We start from the raw sequence: 23,281 nt of genomic DNA, 5'->3' as shown, positions 1-23,281 counted from the left end.
GACCAACCATCCCAGATGGCCTGGGCCTCAAGAGTTTCTTGAGATGTGAGACTTTCAGTTTTAAAACTAAGAAATTCTTAGGCAAATCAGAGCAAATCACTCACCAACATTTTAGATGCTTTATATCGAGTCAAAGAACCATTCTCCCTTTTCATGTGATTACTAAACATTTTCAAAGTAAGAAATTCTACAAAATTAAGAATAATAAAAAATAATAGAATGATCCTACTATATGAAATATCGAGAATAGGCAAAGGTATTGAGACAAAAGTTTATTAGTGGTTCCCAGGGACAGTATGGAGTGGTGAAGGGGAGTCATTTCTTAGGGGACACTGAGCTTCTGTTGAGAGTGATGGAAAATATTGCAAGTGAATAGTGGTGATAATTGCATAACATAATGAAAGTAATTAATGTCACTAAATTGTACATGTAAAAAATATTTTAATGGCAAATGTTTTGTTACATATATTTTTACCAAAATAACAAAAGAATTTTAAATAAATGTAAAATAAAATAATGCAGTGTATCTTATAAAATAAATAGTTGAAGGCTAAGAGATTATTTACATAAACTCTGTGAAACTTACCTGATAACTAGTATAGGGTGTGCTCTAATTTGAAGGCCACCTGATCACATATTACTTCTGCAGCCCTGTCATAGTCGGATATGTAATTCTAGCAATGAAAATCAATACTTACACTTACTTTGAAGTTCTAGAATTGCTATTATTCAAGGGGGGTGGATCATACCTTTATACCAAAAAGAAGCTACAGGACGTGGCTTGGAAAATAACCACAATGCAGAGAGCTTCTGGTTTTATTCATTTGGTGTGTTATGACTGCAACAAAAACAGTCAGATTTTAAAAGCAAAAGTTTGTCTTTAACTTGAACATATTTTTAAAAGCACTGCAGTGAGTAAAGATACCCATCACATTACCTTACTGTCTTAATTCTCTACTGCTGCTATAGCAGGAATACCACAAGTGGATGGCTTTAACAAACAGGAATTTATTCTTTTACAATTTAGGATGCTAGAAGTGCTAATTCAGAGTACTGGCTCTAGGGGCTGGGTGAAGGGTCCTTTACCTTGGGCTTCAGTTTTGCTTCTTGTTCCAGGCCCACTGGAGCTGGAGGCATCTCCTAACTCGTGCAGCTGCTGGCTGCTGAGGCTGCTGAACCCAAGGTCATCAGGTGAGATGGCACAATCCTAAGATCAGCAGGCAACATGGCAGGCTACTGATTCAAATTTAGAAACAATACCAAGATTGTCAGGTAACACAGCAAGCCTCTGGTTCAAGTCCAGGAACTGGAGATAAAAACTTGGCCAAATGCAGGATCCAAATGTGCCAAAGAGCTAGAGACTTTCATCAAAGCTTCTCCATACACACTGGAAGCAGGCCACACCCAGAAGGCAATTCCCCTTCAACTGATTAATAGCTCATAGAAGATTCCACCATGGAGGTGATTACAATGCCATCATGGGGAATAACTACATCCAGCTGTCAAGCCACTCAAAACCACAGGCCAGCCAAGTTGACAAACAACCTTAACTAACACATTTAAAAATCACTGATCCAACTATACTTCTACCTACCTACTGTACCTGCCTCTCTGTCTACTGTCTGACTCAACCTTATCAAGCAGGAGGGGAACCTCCATTTAAGTTACAAAATTTTCTGTCTCTAGAGGTAGAGATTTCATATCACCTTTGAGACAAAACTGTGCCTTCAAGTGACCCTTTAATTTACTAAAATTTGAAATAAGTACTATTGAATATTTTTGGGGTGAGGTAAGGGAGAAAGTCAGATTATCAAGTCAGATATAAATGTTTTTAGATTGAGACATTGGTTTAGTCCATTCAAGGAGGCAAGATGTGCCTTGGTGAAAGAGTAAGCTCAGCCTCAGACTTTCTTTCTCTTTTTTTAGGGGTGAAATATATGAAAGATGAAAGAAATCTTAATTTTGCATGAACTTGAAGTGCCTTGTGCTGCAATCTCTTGGGCCTCTTTTCAGATGTTCTTCTCTTAGTCATTGTTTTTAAGGGATCCAGGCATCAAAGGGGCACAGAGACGTGACAGAGATGGTAAAAATACAGGTAAACTCCGCCTGCAGGCTGAGTGGCATGAGGTACTGAGGTCAGACGAGGGGCCCCCAGGCTAAAGGGTAGTCCCATTTCTGTGGGCCTGCCATCCCGTTGTTGGCATTAAAGGAGATGGCCCTGGCTCTTGGCATATGAGCAGCACTTCATGTGTGAGGATTTTCTCATAGTCACAGGGTTTTAATGATGAATGACTAATTAAAACAATGATAAACATTAACAAAGGTAAAACCCAATGAAGAGTGTTAAATAATGACAACGTTATGTCATATGAAATGGACTTCCCCTCTAACAGTACATGAAATTGCTCTTGGGACATTCCATCCTCTCAGGAAAGCCCCTTCTCCCTCCAGCCCCTACCCAGATATTTTTCAGTGTCTTTCAGATCGAGTTCAATTTCTGTTTCACATTAAAGACGAAAAACAAAATACCAAGCCAAACTCCTCTCTGGGAAAGAACTCGCAAGGAATCCACAGCAAAGGGATGCTCTGCTTCTGAGGAAGGCTGCCCTTGCTGACAGGATGATTCTCAGGACAAAAGCTTCAGTTGCTCTTAGCTCTGGGGCAACCTGGCCCCTGTAGGCATTTGAAGAAGCAGAAGTGGTCGGTGCCACCAAGGAATGCCCTGGCCAGGGGCACTCTATGCCTCCCACTCCCTATACTCCCCAAGACTGCAGGCAATGCTGCCAATCTGAATAGGGTGCTGTGGGGCTGGAAGACTATGGGTGAACATGCTACACTGAAGGCCATTCTAAGGGCCCTTGAGTGTGTCTCCCTTGTGCCCACAGTGCACAGATGAGAAGGGTGCAAAAGCAAGGTCCAGGTTGTATCCAATGCCAGACCTGCCAGAAACAGATTAAAAGCTGATTTGTTCTGCTGGATCTAAGAGGACATTTGTGGTTCGGTTGTTCTGGTCTAGAGTTATCGACACTGAAAGGTTTGGAAGGACCTTGCTTGTTGTCTCAGATAGACCTTCCTTACCACAGAGAGGGAAGTATGTGGGTCAGGTCAAACCACTTCAGATAAAGGAAAATAAATAAATAAATAAAAACTGTAGCCAACCTGCAAGATGGGCATGTGACATCAGGAATGGTTCCTTAACTGGAGATCCCAGAGCAACAGGATGACAGGGGAATGCAACAGGAAGTGCTGGGCTCTATGATCACAGCAGTGTGTAAGCATCCTGGATGGGAGGGTCCACGAGGGGAATTGGGAATCTCTCTCTATTGGGTGAGCACTCTACTGGTTTCCAAAACGGATGATATTAGGACCTAGATCCTTTCCACATGGAACATACATTGCTCAAGAGAAGGAAGGGGAGGGAGATCCAGTGTTGATACAGTATTTGGCACCCAGAAGGATGACTTATTGTGAACTTCATGCTTGGATAATCCAACAGCCTCCCAACTGCGTTTCTTCCCTTAGAAACAGATGTATTTCCCCACCTCGTAGGTGAAGGATGAAATACTAAGATCGGTGACACCTGTTCCCAGCTCTCATGAAGCTTGCAATTTGTAAAATAGTAGTTACTGATAATACACAGACTTACCTCTAAGACCTGTGGGTTGACAGTAGTGTCACCTTCTACCCAAGTTTTAGGAAGTAGAGTTCTTATTCTCCCTTTATAATCTGCCTGATGATTCAGTTTGTGAGTCCATCCTTGCCTCTGCCAACCTTCCAGGAACTCCACGTGCTGACAGATTTTCCTGACTCCCAACTTACGTGGCTGCCAGCTTCTCTCCATATTCCCTCCTCCCAGCTCAGCAACCCCATTTGTCTGCCCTCATGTACCTGGTTGCTCCTTCCTTTTGCTCTTCTTTCTGATTCTACATTCTCTAATACCTGTGCTTTGAAACATGAGCCCTCAAACCCCATAAGTAGAAGAAGAAAATAAAGTTCATAATCAGAAGGCAGCTGAGAGGGCTTAAAGTTTGTTGTCTTAAAGGCTGAGGTCCCTGAGCTGTGATAAACCACTTGTTCACATTGTTCTGCACAGCTCCAGAACTCAAGCAGTTGATCTAGGCATCCTCTCCATGCAAACAAAATGGAGAAAATGTTTTGTGCTTTCGCTTCGGTCCTTCTAGACTCCACCCTCTTTCTATAAGTCATTAGATTCTAATTTAATTTTGGTCATGCAAGAGCTTGAACCATTTTTGACTGTCAGAACTGAGGAGGTGGGTATTGGCATCTAGTGGGTAGAGGCTTGGGATACTGTTAAACATCCTACAATGTGCAGGACAGTCTACACATCAGAGAATAATTCAGCCCAAAGTGTTAATAGTGCCAAGGTGGAAAAACCCTGAATTACACTATGTTTCAAAGATAAAGGAAGGTTACAACATTCTGAATTCTCTGAAATTATCACTAATATGCCTAATGATTTGGCTGACTCTAATGTTTGAGCTTTTTATGCACCTTCACCTTAATGTTCAAAGTTGTTGCCCACTAAATATACTTCTAACCATTATTGTTAGCCTTGCTGGCCAATAGGACTTGCAGACCAGTCCTCAGTGGGCATATTTAAAGGCTTGGCTGGGAGTGCTTGCCAAAATTTGTGGAGGTGGCTGTGCTGAGAGTGAGGATATTGGCAAGAAAAAAAGTAGAAATAAACTTCTTTAATGAACTGGAATTTCACTAGGCTTGTGATTCCTTAAAAATGTTATTGAATAGAGAAGGCAAATGAGTAAATCTGGATAGAAAGTATGCTAGCTCTGTTTAAATGTCTTCCTCCTCTACTCCCTCTCTTCTTTCACAGTCAGGAGCTATAGGAAATAAAAGAAGGAAGACAGGAAGGAGTCTGGAAATAAGCAGGTTGTCTGTCTGCACGAGAGATGTACTTGAAATCCCAGAGACAGTGTTACTTAAATGAAGAGATAGAAAGGCAAGCATGTTATCCAACAGGCTCTGTCTTCCTTTTCTTCCCTTTGCCCTTTTCCTAAGTCATACATTTGTTAGGACATGACAAACTGATTGTTATTGTTATGATGGAGAGAGGTGGGCTAAACTCTAGGGGAGGGGGGAGGGGAGTGAATGGGGCCAAAATCTCTTGTACGGAACTCTCCTCCCACAAATAAATAAATAAATAAAAAGTTGGACTCCTCTGACTTTTGTGTTAATGGATCTCCCTTTCAGCCATTTAACCCAAAAGAGAAATTTCAGAATCTGCAATGAGATCTGGGCATGTGGACCTTCTTGAGCTATAATACATGCAGGCAGAGTCCTGGCTTTGACTGTTAAGAGATCACCACAGTTAGTTCTGAGCCTGCACAGACGATCTGAAGCATAGAAATGAGTTCATCAGAAGAATAGGAATAAAAGAAATGTCCCAGATGAATGTTGAAGAAAAAAAAAATGGGCATGCAATCTGTCATGTATCAACAAGCAAAGATCCTTAGTGGTGCAGTGGTTAATCAGTTAGCTGCTAACTGAAAGGTTGGTAGTTCAAATCTACCAGCTGCTCTGCAGGAGAAAGATGTGGCAGTTTGCTTCTATAAAGATTACAGTCTTGGAAACCACATGAGGTGGTTTTACTCTGTCCTATAGGGTCTCTGTGAGTTGAAGTTGACTTCATGGCAATGGGTTTAGTTTTGATTTTTGGACCAACAAAGAGCTATCCCTGGTGAAAATGGTTAACAGGATTGGCTGCTAACTGAAAGGTTGGAGGTTCAAGTCTACCCATAAGCACCTCAGAACAAGGGCCTGGAGATCTACTTCTGAAAAATCAGCAACTGAAAACTCTATGGAGCACAGCTCTAGTCCTACACACATGGGGTCGGCAGGAGTTAAGAGTTGACTGGACAGCAACTTGCTTGTACCAATTGCAGCAGTTAAGGTTATGTGTCAACTTGGCTGCTCCATGACTTTTAATGGCTTGCTAGCTGGTTGTAGTTATTCTCCACGATGAGATTGGTCATTGTGTAATCACCTCCACGGTGGAATCTCCTATGAGCAGTTAATCAATTGAAGGAGAATTGCCTTCAGTGTGTGGCCTGCTTCCAGTATATATACAAAGGATCTTGCATTTGGCTTAGGCTTCATCATCAGTTCTTGGTTTTGGCCTGCTGTGTTGCCTTCTGACCTTGGGATTGTGCCACTTGACCTACCAAACTTGAGTTCATCAGCCTCAGCAGCCAGCAGCTGTGTGAGTTAGAAGAAGCCTCTAGCTCCAGTGGGCCTAGAACAACAGGCAGAACTGAAGACCAAGGTCAAAAGGGCTTCACCCAGCCCCTATACTAAAACCAAACTCACTGCCGTCGAGTCAGATCTGACTTATAGTGACCCCTCCTTGGGTTTCCGAGGCAGTATCATTACGGAAGTAGATTGCCCAACCTTCCTTCCGAGGGGTGGCTGGTGGGTTTGAACCGCCAGCCTTCTGGTGAGCAGTCAAATCTGAATTCAGACTTCTAGTACTCTAAAATGTAAAAGAATAAATTCCTGATTGTTAAAGCAATCCACTTGTCGTATTCCTGTTATAGCACTAGAGAACTAAGATACCAACTAATGAATGGACTGTTTCTAACTACCAAAAAACCAAAAGACCCGCTGCCATTGAGTTGATTCTGACTCATAGTGACCCTGTTGTTGTTGTTATTATATGCCATCAAGTCGGACCCGACTCATAGCGACCTCTCCTTGGGTTTCTGAGACAGTATCACTGTGGAAGTAGATTGCCCAACCTTCCTTCCGAGGACTGGCTGGTGGGTTTGAACTGCCAGCCTTCTTGTTAGCAGTTAAATGCTTTAGGCACTATGCTATCAGAGCTCCTCATAGTGACCCTTTAGGGCAGAGTAGAGTTCCATAGGGTTTCCAAGGCTATAAATCTTTACAGAAGCAGACTACCTCATCTTTCTGCGGAAGAGAGGCTGGTAGGTTGAAACTACCAACCTTTTGGTTAGCATCCAAATGCTTTAACCACTGCACCAACAGCAGTGGTGTCTGACTACTTAAAGTAATAATGACACAAGAACAGTAGAGGAAAATCGTAGTTCACTGACTGTTGGATAGGACCTTAAATTATTCACAGTTCATCATGCTGCCTCAAGAGGAGAAAAGATCCCTCTGGTTTCAACGCAGAGGATGGTCTTGAAATTCCCATGCAGACTAGCTACACTTTGCTGTCTGTAAGCAGGCAGGTAGTGGAGGACAAGGCCAGGCTGTCCAGGTGACTTGAAATTGGGAGGGAGGAGGGAAAGTGAAGGTGATAAGAAAGGAAAACTCCTGTAGTAAGGGGCAAGAAGGATGGTGTCTGGTCTCCGCCCCTTCCTCTCTACAGAAGACAATGCAAGGACATACCACGTGGGTAATTCCTTCATGTGGGGTTCTGAGATCTCATGTTGCTTAGAAGACATGGTGTGCAAGGAGAGAGATGACACAGATGTGGACACACAAGCTGCTTCCAAAAATGCCAGCCTTCCTCAGAACCTCACTGCTGCTTTCTCAGCCCACAGGAATTCACTAATTTATTGAACAAATAATGATTGCACCGGAGTTTGTGCCAGCCACGGTAGCTGTGAATAAGACAAACAAGGTCTTCTTAGGAGGATACTGTCTAGTGCGAGGCAGATAAGACATAAACCAATATGATAGCTTTCTGTTGTGTTAAGGGCTATGAAGAAAATAATACAGGGTAATATGATAATCACTGCAGGGTCTACTTTAGATTGAGCGGTCATTAAAAGCCTCTTTGCCAAGGTGACATTTGGTTGAGACTTCAAGGATAAGAAGAGCCAGCCTGCAAGAACTAGGGTAGAGTCTGTGTGGAGGGAGCAGCAGAATGGAATGATGGAGGAGAAGCTACTGGGATGGGATCAGCAGTGGGTGTGCGCAGGGCTGGCTGCAGGAGATGGTGCATCCATGCATTTCTTAAGCAACTACTGTATTGCAGAGCACTGGTGGGCATTACTGAGGATATGAAAAATAAAACAGATATCTCTAGCTTAAGGATCCTTCCTCATGAAGGAATTTAAGAGTTTAGGAATACCCCAAACAATTCTGCTACAAGGTAGAAAGAACAGAACCACGATACAGACATCACTATGTTGCTCACAAAGGGAAGGGGGCTTTCCAGAAGCGACTTTTTCAATGCACCCATGCATCTACTAGAGCCAGTGTATGATCTCATGAAGGAGACATATGGGAGTGTGAAGCCACGGTCTCACATCAGAGACCGGGCAGTGAGGTCAGGTCGCCCAGGGGCTTAGTCACTGAGCCCGACTTCTCACCAGTGAACCTTCCCGGTCTTAGTGGGTGGGGCAGGGCCGCCGGAATCTCCCGGCCTAAATCTGTCCCACTTAGAAATCCCGCACAGGTGGCCGCAGAAGCCCCGGCCGGCTCAGCACCTGGAGTCGCCGGGCGCCGCGGCCGGCGGGGACTGCTGGGAAAAAGTTGCCGCCCAGAAAGGCGCCGCGCAGGCTCCAGGGCTAGTCCGCGGTTCTGGGCCAGGGAGCGGACTCCACGGCCTACGGAGACTATGGTTGGAGATAGGGACAGCGGGCTCGACTACAAGTCCCAGGAGCCGCCGGGACGCGGGCGCGTTTCCGGGCCGGCGCGGCGCCTCCACCCGAGGCGCCCGTGGGGAGGGAAGTACGGGCGGCTTGCGGAGCGCCCTGCCCGGCAGCCGGCCGCCGGGGCGGTGTAGTTGTTGTTAACACTGTTGGCAGGCAGTCCCCGCCCGCTGTCGCTGGCAGTCTGCGCACCTCGCGTCCAGGCGCACCATGGGGAATGGAATGAACAAGGTACCGTGCCTCTTCCTCAGTTTGGGCCGGCCTGGGGCCCCCGCGACCTTGAGCGTGGGGTGCAGGAGAGGGGCCGGGCGTGTCCCGGCTGGAGGAGGCTGGGTTGGGTTTTTGAGGGGCTGTCCGCACCCGCGCGCTTCCGGGAAGGCGTTTCGCGCTAAGGACCAGCTGAGCCAGCCGTGCCCTTTACAAGCTGGTGACACGATTCTCCTCCGAGACTTCAGCTGAGCTCCAAATGCATGTGGTTTCTTCTTTTTCTCCTTCCCCACCCCACCCCAACTCAGCTCTTGAAGCATTACCACCCACATCGCTGGGAAACGGCGTAGATGGGGTCTTCTGTTCAGAATTTTCCTCTTTCTTCGAAGATGTTTTTGTTTTTGTTTTTTCGTGTACAATCAGAAGTTTTTCTTTTCTGCATTTTTGGACAGGGTCCTACTTCCTGAGGCTTTTTAATTACCTGGGTATGAGAGAACGAATTCAAAATCGATTTGTTGTCAATTGTCAGGCTTCTGGTGCAAGGCTTCTGGCTGCTCATAATGATTCCAAAAACCAAACCCATTGTCATCCAGTTGATTCCGACTCATAGCGACCCCTATTGGGCACCCAAGGCAGTAAATCTTTACGGAAGTAGATTGTCCCATCGGCCTCCCCTTAGTGGCAGGTGGGTTTGAACCACCAACCTTCTGGTGAGCGGTCAAATGCCTCAGGCACCGTGCCACCAGAGTAGAAAATCTCAGTTGCTGTCTTCTGTTTGTCCCTGTTGTGCCCCACCCTCTGCTGACCAGTGTCCCCACACCCCGCCCGCCCTCCTAGACTGTGGGCTAGCCTGTGTGCTTCTTGTCACCTGAAGGTGCCAGTCCCGGATCTTGAGAGCCACTTGGGACACATTTAAGCCAACTACAAGGTCAGGAACTTGTTACTTGGTACATGCTGGGTTAAAGGAAAGATTAGCAAGACTTTAAAAATCCCTCAACAAAGACAAGTGCTTCTTTGGAGATCTTTGAAAGGGCCTTGCCTATGGGTCTGGCCTTCTACATCTCACGCCCATGTTGTATACCATCTATCACACCTCCACATAAACCCAGTTGTCCTATCTGGGGTATGACAGTGTGGCTTTCTTCCCTTTTCTGATTTGTCTCAGCCCTGGGGTGACAGGTTTGTCCTTTTAGCTGGAGTGCTGGAAGGAGGAGACAGGTAGGGCAAGGGAGCAAGCAAGGGGGTGAATTCCACGAAGTCTACTTTACTCTTCATCTGCCCAAGTCATATGTATTATGCCCTGAAGACAGCTCAGTTTATGAAGGAGCTGTTGTGCCTGTCACTTCACTGAGGTTTTTGGTAAATGGGATTTTATCCACTTTTTTTTTTTTTTTTTTTTTTTAATTTGGCCAGTGCTTAAGTTTAGAATGAGCAGTTTCCTCTGGATAAATGCTTGCATTATGCCCCATTTGTGCTGGAATCCATCAGGACCATGTGCCTTCTGCTTTTAAAATTTAAAGCAGTAATGGTGTTCACTACAACTTTATGGGCTCAGCATACCTCCTGCTCATTGTGCTCATACCTCTGGTTTCCTTTGGTGCTTTCTACCGTTATCCCCACTTGAATTGTCCACTCTTTCAGCATTTCCAGAAGCGACTGATCAATGCACCCATGCATCTATTATACAGTATTTGTATATTATAATTCAAAGAATATATTTAGGATTACAATCCCATGCCTAAAGGATCAAAGTTATTTTCAGGCTTTTCAGCAGAAGCAGTAACATTTATATCATGCTTTTTACTTTCCAAAGCAAGTAGTAAATGAAAACTTTATTCATTATTTTGTTATTAAAGCCATCTTCTATTATAAATAGTGCAGTTATCTCCAGTGTAGAGACAGAGAAGCATGCATAAAGAGAGATCTAGAGACTTCATTGAGAGCTCTGATGGCGTAGTGCCTAAGGCATTTGACTGCTAACTAGAAGGCTGGCAGTTCAAACCCACCAGCCACTCCTCGGAAGGAAGGTGGGGCAATCTACTTCCGTAGTGATACTGCCTCAGAAACCCAAGGAGGGGTCGCTATGAGTCTGGTCCAACTCGACGGCACATAACAACAACAACAACAGAGACTTCATTGATTCAACAGATGTTGATTGTGTACTTGCTGTGAGCTAGTGCTGTGCTTGTTGTGGTAAAGTTCTTAGTATGGACCAGTGCTGGCCAGTAGAAATAAAACGTGAGCCACATCTGTTATCTAAAATTGTCTAGTAGCCACCTTAAGGAAGTAAAAAGAAACAAGTGAAATTAATTTTAATAATATATTTTATTTCACCCAATATATTCAAAATATTGCTGTTTAAACATTAATCTATGAAGTTATTCAGTAGATAGTTTGACCTTTTCTGTATTAAGTCTGCAAAGTCTTGTGTGTGTACTTAAGTCACTTCTGAATTCTGACTAGCCACATTTGAAGTGCTCAATAGCCAGTTGCAACTAATGGCTACCATGTTCGCAACATAGGTGGGATGTGTTTGTGTGTGAGAGAGAGAGAGAGAGAGAGGGAGGGAGAGAGAGAGAGGTGAGAAAATGAAACAGAGAGGTGGAGGCCCCAGAGGATTAAACAGGCAGATGTGATTGGAGAAACCCAGAAGGAGCAGCCAATCTGGGCATAGCGCCTTCTGGAGTAAACAGGTTTAAGCTGAGATAGGAGGAAAAGCCCAGCATTACAAGGTTAGTTAGTGGCAAGTAGATGGTGGATGGAATGCCTAAATCAAAGAAAAAACTTGACTGTGGCCTCTCCATGTGTTACTGTGTGACATGGAATGAGGCTTCATATTTTCTCCTGTAGAAACAAAACAAAACAGTTGATTTGCAGAATCGATGGAATTATTAAATAAAAATGTATGATGTTTTTGGGAAAAAAAATAAATTGAGTGTGTACCCTGAGGTTGCTGGGCAAGATTTCATTCTCACAAAGTGTGTTATCTATGGCAAAAGGAACTTGTATTAAACAGTACAGATTCCATGCTGACTGCTTTGAGGATAACAGTTTTTATTTATTTTTCCCATTCCCCATAGTGGGTCTTCTCCTCAAGAAGTCCAAGTCTTCTGTGTGGCAGAATATACACCTGTCTTGTTTAGGTATACACAGTATGTTAGACACAAAAGGGGCTTTCCTGTATTCCAACAAATTAAAGATTATGAGGAAATAGAGAAGGGAACACAACAGGTATGAACTATTATGTTTTGAGCCCATGTCGTATGCCTGCAGAATTCTAAGCTTCACTGTAGCCCTTTGAGGTCAAGCTTTCTTACCTCTTTGTACAGATTGGGAAACAGACTCAGAGAGGTTAGGCAACATAACTCAGGTCCTAATACAGGAAGTGGTAGAACTGGTTTTGGCTCCATCGATTTAAAAAGACACTGGAAGTCTTTCCTTTGAACCATGATAGTAGTTCATCCCAAGTGAATGATAAAGACCCTGAAAAATCACCTGAAAAGTTCCCTATACTTCTAAATACATTGTAAAATAAGCAAAGCCATCTCCTCTTCATGTTTGACATTAGTATCAGAAGGAAAAAGCTGGTGACTAAAATGATCTTTTATTTTTGCACAATTCCCAAATTGATGCCTGGAGCTGCCCAAAGTTAATATTGCCAGTGAGTTTATGGTATGTTCAGCCCAGCTCTGAACATGTTGCCACACAGACTACCAAACCTAATCTTCACAACAACCCCTCAAAGTAGGTGCTGGTATATTTACCTTCCTTTTACAGATGAGGTGCAGAGAGGGTATGCAACCTGCCTAAGTCCTTCAGCTAGTGAACAGCAGAGCCTGGACATAAGCTCAGGAGTTTGGCTTGTAGCAAGACACGGGATCTTATTGCACTGTGCTGCTGGAGGATTGACTGGGCAAGTGTCCTGACAGATAGGGTTAAAAGAAGCAGTCTGTCACATGAGGTGTAAACTCTTTGACTTGTGGCTCTGTCAAGAGTCTAAACCTCCAGATCTGTTAGTAGTGAGCCTGTGAACAATTCCCTAACCCCTCTACCATCTTATTAGTCATAAATATTATAATACTCTATTAAAATCTAAGAAACTAGTCTCTAGCTGAGAAGTATTACAAAGAAATCTGCCCCAAACACCTTTTCTCCATATGCTTGTCCTTAGTTATCAGTCAAAACTAATGGTAGACTGAGAGTTGCCTTTCTGGGGAGCGACACAAGAACACTTTGGCCCCGACATCTCCTCATTGGCTACCAGGATTAGTACCACTCAGCCAGCATCAGTGGAGGGTCTGGTGGAAATAGATGCCCTTTATCATTTTGTGGGGGATTTGCTGATGGTGAAGGGAGGCAGAGACTTCAGTGAGTGTATCACTCTTCCATGAGAAGCCCATTATTCTTTCTAGAATGAAAGAAAGGGCTGGACTATCAGATAACTTCTGATGTGTCTTTACCCTCTACCATGTTGTGGTTGTGATCTTAGGCAACTCCCTTGATGTTTCTGAGCTTCATCTCCTTTACCTCCCTGGATTCATAGGCATTTAGAACTAAAAGAACTTCAGTAGTTACCAGTATAGTCTCCTTATGTCTTAGTTATCTAGTGCTGCTATACAGAAATACCACAAATGGGTGGTTTTAGCAAAATTTATTTTTTCACAGTTTGGGAAGCTAGAAGTCTGAATTCAGGGTGCTGGTTCTAGGGAAAGGCTTTATCTCTCTGTGAGCTTTGAAAGAGCCACTGAAGTTCTCCATCTCACCTCTGGCTTTGAAACCTGGAGTCCTTCTTTTTTTTACCTAGAAAGAACTAAGTTCTGTCCATCCCACCTCACTGGTTGTGATGCTACTTGACAGGGAATTTTATATCTTACATACTTTGGTTAGGTTCTTAGATTCATGTCATCCTGAAGTAGTAAGACATATTTTTATGGATTAAACCCCCAATGTTTCTTGCCTTCCTGCCTCAGAAGCAGCATTCTTTTGTGCTTATGCGCTTGTTTGTGGCAAAAGATCTAGTTGTCTGCATTTCTGTATGGGCAATGTTAGTATATCCTAACATGTGATATAAAGGGTGTAGATGAGAAGCACCATCAGCCACCAAGAGTCATTCCTCTGGTATCAGAGTTTTTCTGCAGAAGGGACTTTGCCTTCCTTAATTATCCACAGACAGTCTTTTGATAGAGCACGGGGATCTTTGTTGGCTCACAGAAAGTCAGAAAGCATCTTCTTCACCATTTGCTCAGTGATTATCCTTTAGTTGTGAATGAGACAGACACATCCCTGCATCAAGGTCACTCAGAAAGCAAACAAGTAAGCAAAATCATTTTAAGTACTAATAATTGTGATGAGGAATGAAGAAGGGTGATGTGACAGAGAGTATTTGGGAGCTGAGCGGGTCCGGAAATAGCTCCCCAGGAAGAGTCATTCCTGGGAGAGCTGACGACAAGGAGTACCAGTGAACATCTAGAGAAGAGCATCCTGGCAGCAAGGAGAAAAGATGATTGTCTCCAAAGCCCAAAGATGATAAGGATCAATTCTGTGGTTACTCTTTAAGAGTAGTAGAAAATTCCCAAGATGCATTACAGACTTTTTTTTTTTTTTTAACTTACTTGACTTCCTACAGGGACTGTTGATTCCCCTTTCCTTGTCTTTCTCTGGCTGGAATTCAGATTCTCCAGGCATTGGCTGGTCAACCACATTATCCCTGATAAACACTGTGGCTCTTCCCTGGCATTCTCTTTAAAGCATCTTTGCTGGAAAATCGTTTTCATTTCATTGTCTCTCTTTCTCTCTCTGTCTTTCTCTCTCTGTCTCTCTCTGTCTCTCTCTCTCTCTCTCTCTGTTCTCTGGGCTTACTGGCAACAATAATATTAGGGAATAATTAGGGACCAGATTGTTTGAATTTTGAGGCTCCCTGGTATAGAAATTTAAGTATCTATGGGTTCTTCGATTTCCTTGAAAGCAAACAGAATTTCCCTGCCTGCTCATGGCCTGGTCTTCAGTCCTGTGAGGGCTTGTTTTCTAATTCTGTACAGTGAGAGTCATAGTCTGAATACAGGAAATAGGATAGAGCAACTTGCTTTCTATGTCCAGATCCTGCAACTCCAGCTCATTTTCCTGGTCTGGAAAATGTAGGATGCAACTTTGTCCTCTCTTTACATTGCTTAAACATATTTAGAATGCATACAAAATACTCAAATTATTATTATTTTAAAAATTTTTATTGTGATTTGAGTGAAAGTTTATAGCAAATTCACTTTCTATACAGCAGCTCACATACGCTGTCTCATGACATTGACTTCAGTTTCCCACAATGTGACAGCTCCCCTCCCACTTCCTCCCCATAGTTACCCCTTCCCTGTGTCCCTCATTCCCATGCACTCCTGCCCCCTGAACTGTCTCCCTGTGCATATACCACCCTTCTATTCTCCCATGATTGATCTCTCCAAGGGTGTATCTACCTAATGTAATGTTCAGTTCATAATGTCTGTCTTTCGTTTTGGCTGGAAGCCACAGGAGTGGGTTCAATTCCAGACCTGAAGGGCAGCTAGGGGCCATAATCTCAGGGATTCCACTAGGTTCCATCAGACCAGCAAACCTGCCTCATCCTTTTTTTTTTTTTTTTTTTTTAAATGATTTTGAGTTTTGTTCCACATTGTTCTCCCACTCTATCCAGGATATCCTACATAGATGTCCCTCCGAGTAGTTGACAGTGGTAGCTGGGCACTGCCTAGTTCTGCTATCATAGTCGTATAGGCTGAGGATTGCACGGTGTACCAGTCCTTTGGACTAATTGTTTCCATGTATCTTTGGTTTTCTTCATTCTTCTTTGCTCTGAATGAGGAGGGATCCATTGTTGGATCTAGATGGCCACTTGCAAGCTTTTAAGATCCCAGTTGCTACTCACCAAAGTAGGATGTAGAACAATGTTTTTGTGTAGTATGTTATGCCAATTAAGCTTGATATCCTCTGTAACTATAATCCTGAGCCCACACGTCCAACTACTCGGTCCCTCTGGGTAGCTGGCTGTGACCAAGAAGTGACTACAACCTTGTCCCTTGTCAGCTCTACCATATACCTGGGAATTCTTACAGAACATATAAATACATTTGTAGAAACATTGCCACTCCTCAGAAGGAAGATGGGACAATCTACTTCCATAGTGATACTGCCTCAGAAACCCAAGGAGGGGTCACTATGAGTCGGGTCCAACTCGATGGCAAATAACAACAACAACAACAGAAACATTGCCTGCCATTCTTATACATGGTCATGGGCACACTCCCCCCTGCATAGACATACCTAATAGCTCAGCCTGTCCACCCATCTACCTACCCGTAGATCGATGTTTGCCTTCACTGACAACGTAGTACTGTATGTGCAAAAGGGTTCATCTTTGTTGTCTGTACCGCCCATGCACCTCTCTATGTCTTCCTCTTCCTCAATGCCACTGTGTTGATTACTCACATTTGGCACATTGCCCTTCTCTTCAGCCAAATCAGTACTTGTCTCTACCTATCTAACAGTGTTCCCTTCCCTCCCCTCCCACCCCTAGTAACCAACAAAGAAAATTTCCTTCAATATGTTAACCTTTCCTTGACTTTTTACATTAATGGACTAATACAAATATTTGTCCTTCTGTGATTCACTTATTTCACTCAGCATAATGTCCTCCAAGTTTATCCATGTTATGTGGTATTTTGCAGATTCTATGTTATTCTTTAGGGTTGCATAGAATTCCATTGTGTGTATGTACCATAGCTTGATTATCCATTCTTCTGTTGACGGGCACCCAGGTTGTTTCCATGTTTTTGCTATTATAAATTTGTTGTTGTTGTTGTTGTTATGTGCCGTCGAGTCGGCCCCGACTCATAGCAACCCCTCCTTGGGTTTCCGAGGCAGTATCACTACGGAAGTAGGATTGCCCAACCTTCCTTCCGAGGAGTGGCTGGTGGGTTTGAACCACCAGCCTTCTGGTTAGCAGTCAAGTGCCTTAGGCACTGTGCTACCAGAGCTGCGATCAACATGGGTGTGCATATATCTGTTCTTGTCCTGGCTCTCACTTCTTTAGGATATGTACCTAGTAATGGACTGGCTGGGTCAAATGGTATTTCTAATTCCAACTTTTTAAAGAATTGCCATACTGCTTTCCACAGTGGTTGTATCATTTGACAGTCCCACTAGCAGTGTATGAGAGTCCCAGTCTCTCCACATCCTCGCCAGCATTTGTTATTTTCTGTCTTGTTGAACTTTGCTACTAGTGTTGGGGCAAGATGGTATCTCATTGTTGTTTTGATTTGCATTTCTAATGGCTAATGATTGAGAGCATTTCTTCCTGTGTTTTTTGGCCGCTTGAATATCCTCTTTGGTAAAGTGTCTATTCATGTCTTCTGCCAATTTTTTAATTGGACTATTTGTTGTTTGGCTGTTGAGGTATTGTAGTTTTCTATAAATTCTAGAGATAAGTCCGTCATTGCCAAATATTTTTTCCCAATCTATAGGTTCTCTTTTTACTCTTTTGGAGAAGTCTTTTGAAACACTTAAAAATTGAATTTGTAGAAGGTCTCATTCATCTAGTTTGTCTTCTGCTGGTTGTGCATTTTGGGTTATGCTTGATAGTCTATTTATGCCATATATTAGAGCCCCTAAATTTACCCCTCTTTTTTCCTTGAGGAACTTTATGGTTTTATGTTTCACACTTAAGTCTTTATCTGGAGTTAGTTTTTGTGTATGGTGTGAGTTAGAGATCTTGTTTCATTTTTCTGCAAATGGATATCCAGTATGTTAAACAGACAATCTCTTCTCCATTTAATGGACAAAATACTCAAATTATTTTTTGTGAGTTACTTTTTCTGTTTAGACTTCCTCTGCCTTTCCCAGTTCTTTGGTCTGGCAGTCTTTCCATTGCTCTTCCGATCACACCCTAGTCCAGGACTGTTAGTGTTGCCTGGGTCCCTGGCCCCATGTGGAAGCTACCTATCCACAAAGGGACAGAGTTTGATTTGCAGCAAAGCTTGTTTCAGGCATTGCATGTCTCTACCCACCCAGTTCACATTGTCTCTTCATTCATTCATTCATTCATCCATTTAAGAATATCTACCCACAGGAACATCAGTCAGGTATGGAGAAAATATGCTCATAAATGTGATACAGGCCACAAATTGGACATTGTGGACTGTAATGAGCCCTCAGGTGTGCTTTATTTGTCATCATTATTTATTTATTTATTTGCTAATATTTGAAAATTAGGTGGTTTCACATCAAATCTAGATGCTGGGACTTGGCCCACTGGTGTGCACTTCTGCACAGCAGCCTTGGCTGATTATGAGGTCTCCTCCTAGGATAAGGGTGAGGGCAAGGGAGGGTTCTAGCAGAGGGCAGAGCTTGCATTCAAAGGGCCTCATTTAGTAGAGGCCTCATTACCAAGTGCAGAATGTGGATTTTATACTGAAAGCCACATGGAGCCCCCCAAGAGGATTTCCAGCTGAAGAGTCACATAATGATCAGCTGTGTGTTTTAGAATAAGTAGTTTGGAAACAGGTTGAAGAATCCTTTGGAAGGACAGCTATGGAGGTAGGGAGATCATGAGAAGGTTGTTGCAGTGACTCAGAGGGGTGACAGGGAGATGAACAGGGAATGCTGAAGTTTGCAGAAGGAGCAAATGAATGGAGAGAGTCATGGAAGTAAATGCTGAACAAGGCACAGTGGAGTCCAGATGAATGAGGAGTGATTTCCTACAGGTGATCTATAAATGGTTCCTGGAATGCCATTCAAGAAGGTAGGTGGGATTCTGTTAGCAGAGGTAGGAGGAGGAGGCTACTAGGTTGATTACTTGCTCGAAGGTCTGTATGGCTCTTTTGCATTTGTGCATCTTATCCAGGTTGATGGCTACATTGGGGTTCTTGATTATAAGCAATAGAATCCAAATGTGGCAGCTTTGATTACAAGATGGCTAGGAAGGATGAGAGACAAACTCAGGGGCTCTCCCCCTGGGAATGACTCTAGTCTGGGCTGGTGAGAGTGAGAGCATCTCTGGTGCTGCCACATGGTGTGTTGCTAGCCCTGCCCTTGTACCACGGAGGAGGCTCTTGGGATCTCTGGAGTCCCTTTTGGAGTGGATCACACACCTGTACCACAGTGTAAAGATAATTGTGTATAAGCATCTTACCCTTGCAGGTTCTATAGTATGACCTGGCCCCTACTTTAGCAAGACTCACAGGGTTGGGGGAATTCCCCAAACACAGGGAAGGGTTCAGGTCCATTATGGGGTTTGTAAAGTTTGTGATACCCCAAACAGTGATGACCTCTTCTGTGTTTAGAGAGAACACTGGGGGCAAAGAAAGGTAGTGGCACGAAGGGTTGATGGAAACATGGGGATTAGGCTGGCTTGGTTGGAATAAAGGATTGGAGAGAATTGGGGTAGGGGGGCTTTCATAGGTAGATTGGAAGTGCCCTGTTAAAATCTCAGTTAAAATATATGGCTTTTATTTTCTTGGGAAAGGGATTGTCAGAGATAATTTTGATCTGGAAAGTGAGTCAGTAAAAATATAACTTTGGAAAATTAATTTGATGGGACAGAGAAATAAGTTAAGTAGCTACTGCTGTGTGTGAACAGAGGTTCTGGATTTGGGTGGTGAGGCCGAGAGTGGGATGTTTCAAAAATAACATAAAATGTATTCATCTTAAATAGAGAAGATAGTAGAAGTATAAAGAATAGCAACAATGGGTTTTAATCTTTTCCCCAAAATAACCCCTTTTGATTTAGAAAATGTGTAAATGAAAGTAATGCCTGCATATGATTACAAAAGACAAACCGTATGTTGTTGTTGTTATGTACCATCGAGTTGGACCCGACTCATAGCAACCCCTCCTTGGGTTTCCAAGGCAGTATCATTACGGAAGTAGATTGCCCAACCTTCCTTCCGGAGGAGTGGCTGGTGGATTTGAACTGCCAGCCTTCTGGTTAGCAGTAAAGTGACTTAGGCACTATGCTACCCGAGCTCCTACAAACCATACAGAAAAGTACAAACAGAAATCCAAAATCTCCCTCCCTATCTCTGCCCTGATCCCAACTTCCTCTTCACAAAAGTGAACACTGTTAATGCTATATCCCTGGGTTTATACCTTTCCTTTTTTCTTTTATCATGATGTTTTCAGAATATAATACATAAAACACATAAAGGTATCTCCTTTTTTTTTTAATTGTGGTAAAATATGTATAACAAAACATGTGCTATTTTTACCATTTTTAAGTGTACAATTAAGTGACATTATATTCACCGTGTTGTATAACCACACCACTGTCCATTTCAAGTGTTTTTTATCACCTCAGATAGAAATTCTGTACCCCTTAAGCTGTAATTTCCCATTTCCTCCTTCCTCCAGCCCCTGTAATCACTAACAAACTTTGGTTTATATGTGTTTGCCTATTCTGAGTATTTCATTTACTTAAGTGGGGCCATACAGTATTTGTCCTTTTGTGTCTCACATTTGCTGAGCAAGTGTTTTCAAGGTTCATGTTAGAGAATGTACCAGAATTTAATTTCTCTTTAGCTTGAATAATACTCCATTGTATGGATATATCACATTTTGTTTATGTTATTTATTGACATTGAGTTGTTTCCACCCTTTAGCTGTTGTAAATAATGCTTAATGAACCTTGTGTACAATGCATCTGTTTGAGTCTCTGTTTTCATTTCTTTTGGGTATATACCTAGGAGTAGAATTGCATGGTCATGTTGCTATTGTTGTTGTTATATGCTGTCAAGTCGGACCTGACTCATAGCAACCCCTCCTTGGGTTTCTGAGGCAGTATCACTATGGAAGTAGATTGCGATTGCCCTATCTTCCTTCCGAGGAGTGGCTGGTGGGTCTGAACCGCCAGCCTTCTGGTTAGCAGTCAAGTGCCTTAGGCACTATGCTACCAGAGCTCCTTGCTTGGTCATATGAATTCTTTAATACTTGGAGGAATTGCTAAACTATTTCCCACAGCAACTGTACCACTTTGTATTCCTACCAGCAATGAGGGGATGAGAGTTTCAGTTTTTCTAAATTCTTGCCAGCACTTGCTATTTTTCACTTTTCTAATAGTAGTCAATCCTAGTGTATGTAAGATGGTATCTCATAGTGGTTTTTATTTACATTTCCCTAACGAATAATAACATTGAGCATCTTTTCATGTGCTTATTGGCCAGTTGTATATCTTTTTTGAAAAGATGTTTATTCAAGTCCTTTGCCCATTTTTTCTTTTCTTTTTTATTGTGATTTGGGTGAAAATTTACAGAGCAAATACACTTTCCATACAGCAGTTCACATATACTTTGTCTCATGACATTGACCACAGTTTACCACAATGCAACAGCTCCCCTCCTACTTCCTCCCAATAGTTACCTCTTCCCTGTGTCCATCTCTCCATGCACTCCTCCCCCTGAGCTGTCTCCTCGTGCATGCAGTGTAGTAAATTACTTAGTATGGCTTTTCTACCCATAAGTCATTGTAAACTCAGTGGTGGAATGAGCAACTGAGGAGCTCCTGATTGTAAATGTTATCCACCTGGGTTATTTCTGTTGGGCGTGGCACAACGCAATGTTATGGGAGGTTCACTCTCAGGTGCTTAGAAATCTATTGTTATGATTGGTTGGTGTGGCCAGTCTGCCAAGCTCAAAAGGAGGCCTCCTAGAGGTAGAACTCTCTCTGACTGCTGGTTGAGGAAGATGTGCTACTGAAAGAGATACACACTCCTGAAAGAGACATGCGCTGCTGGGAAAGAGACGTAAGAGACACACATTGCTGAGTGAGACACCGAGGGACACAAACTGCTGGGAAAGAGACTGTGAGAGAGTGTGCCCTTTTTTGCAGTGCATAAGCAGCCCTTCTTTCTCCCATGCTTGTTCTCTCAAAGGAGTGTATCTACCTCAGGTAAATGTTCAGCTCATATGCCTGTCTATTCCTTTGCCCAGTTTTTAAGTGAGTGGTTGTCCTTTTGTTGTCAAATTGTAGGAATTCTTAATATGTTATGGATATAGAACTGTTGTCAGATACGTGGTTACTAAATATTTTCTCTCATTCTGTGGGGTAGTCTTTTCAATTTCTCAATAAATTTCCTCTGATGCACAGAAGTTTTTAGTTTTGATGAAGTCCAAGTCATCTATTTTTTATATTGTTGCTTGAGCTTTTGGTGTCATATCTGAAACTAAGTATCAAGCATTATTCCTGTGTTTTCTTCTAAGAATTTTATGGTTTTAGTTCTTATATTCAGGTCATTGATTCATTTTGAGTTAATTTTTATATATGGTGTGAAAATATAGTTCCAACTTCATTTTTCTTTCTTTCATATGGAGATCCAATTGTCCCAACACCATTCATTGAAGAGATTATTCTTTCCACAATGAATGAACTTGGCACCCTTGTTGCAAATTTATTTGACTATAGATGTATAGGTTATTTCTGGACTCTCAAATCTATTGCATTTGTCATTGTGTCTGTCCATATACAGGGAAACCTTCGAGAGCTGGAACTAGACGAGACTGCCTTGTTTTTACAGGTCTCACAAGTTTCCTGCCTTTGACAGGGTTCAGTCTTATCACTTGTCTATCACTTATTTTAGTGGAAAATACTTAAGTTTTTCTTCTCTGACAGGTTTCTGTGTTACCCAGCTTTCACAGGTTTTACTGTACTAACAGCAGCCTGTTTTGCGTAGCTTTACAATATAGTGAATCCTACTACTTGGTTCTTTTTCAAGATTGCTTTACTTATTTGGAGCCCTTTGCAATTCCATGTGAATTTGAGAATCATCTTTTCCATTTATACAAAATATGTTGGAATTTTGATAGAGACTGTATTGAATCTGTGTATAGCTTTGGGTAATATTGTCATCTTAACAATATTACATGTTCCAGTCCACAAACACAAATTTCTTTCCATTTATTTAATTCTTATTTTCAGTAATGTATTATCATTTTCAGTGAACAAGTCTTTCACTTCCCTGTTAAATTTAGTCCTATGTATTTTATTCCTTTAGACACTGTTGTAAATGGAATTGCTTTCTTAATTTCATTTTGAGATTGCTCATTCCTTATGTATAGAAACACAACTGATTTTTGTGTGTTGATCATTTACCCTACAGTTTTGCTGATCTGGGTTATAAGCTTTAGCAGCTTTCTTGTGGATTTTATATGCGTGTATAGGTATGTACGTGTGTGTGTGTGTGTGTGTGTATGTAGCGTAGTGGCTAAGGCACTTGACTGCTAACCAGAAGGCTGGTGGTCCAAACCCACCAGCCACCCCTCAGAAGGAAGATGGGGCAATCTACTTCCGTAGTGATACTGCCTCAGAAACCCAAGGAGGGGTCGCTATGAGTCAGGTCCAACTCAATGGCACATAATAACAACATATATATATGTGTGGTATCATGGCTTCTGTAAATAGAGATAGTTTTGCATTTTCCTTTCTAATTTGAATACCTTTTATTT

General features: G+C 42.6%; 1 protein-coding gene across 1 annotated transcript in view; it reads left to right on the top strand.

Moving 5' to 3' along the window:
- The first annotated feature begins 8,810 nt into the window (after positions 1–8,810).
- DUSP22 (dual specificity phosphatase 22) overlaps positions 8,811–23,281 on the top strand; it is a 120,300-nt gene continuing 105,829 nt past the window's right edge. Inside the window, exon 1 of the mRNA XM_007935394.2 lies at positions 8,811–8,831. Within this exon, the coding sequence (XP_007933585.2) occupies positions 8,811–8,831 (21 nt within the window). The remainder of the gene's footprint in view (positions 8,832–23,281) is intronic.

Source organism: Orycteropus afer, unplaced genomic scaffold (assembly GCF_000298275.1).
Source record: "Orycteropus afer afer isolate SDZICR_OR568_19922 unplaced genomic scaffold, OryAfe1.0 scaffold00027, whole genome shotgun sequence".
NCBI classification, from domain to species: Eukaryota; Metazoa; Chordata; class Mammalia; order Tubulidentata; family Orycteropodidae; genus Orycteropus; species Orycteropus afer.
Note: the sequence above shows the minus strand (reverse complement) of the source record. Positions and strands in the feature narration are given on the sequence as shown.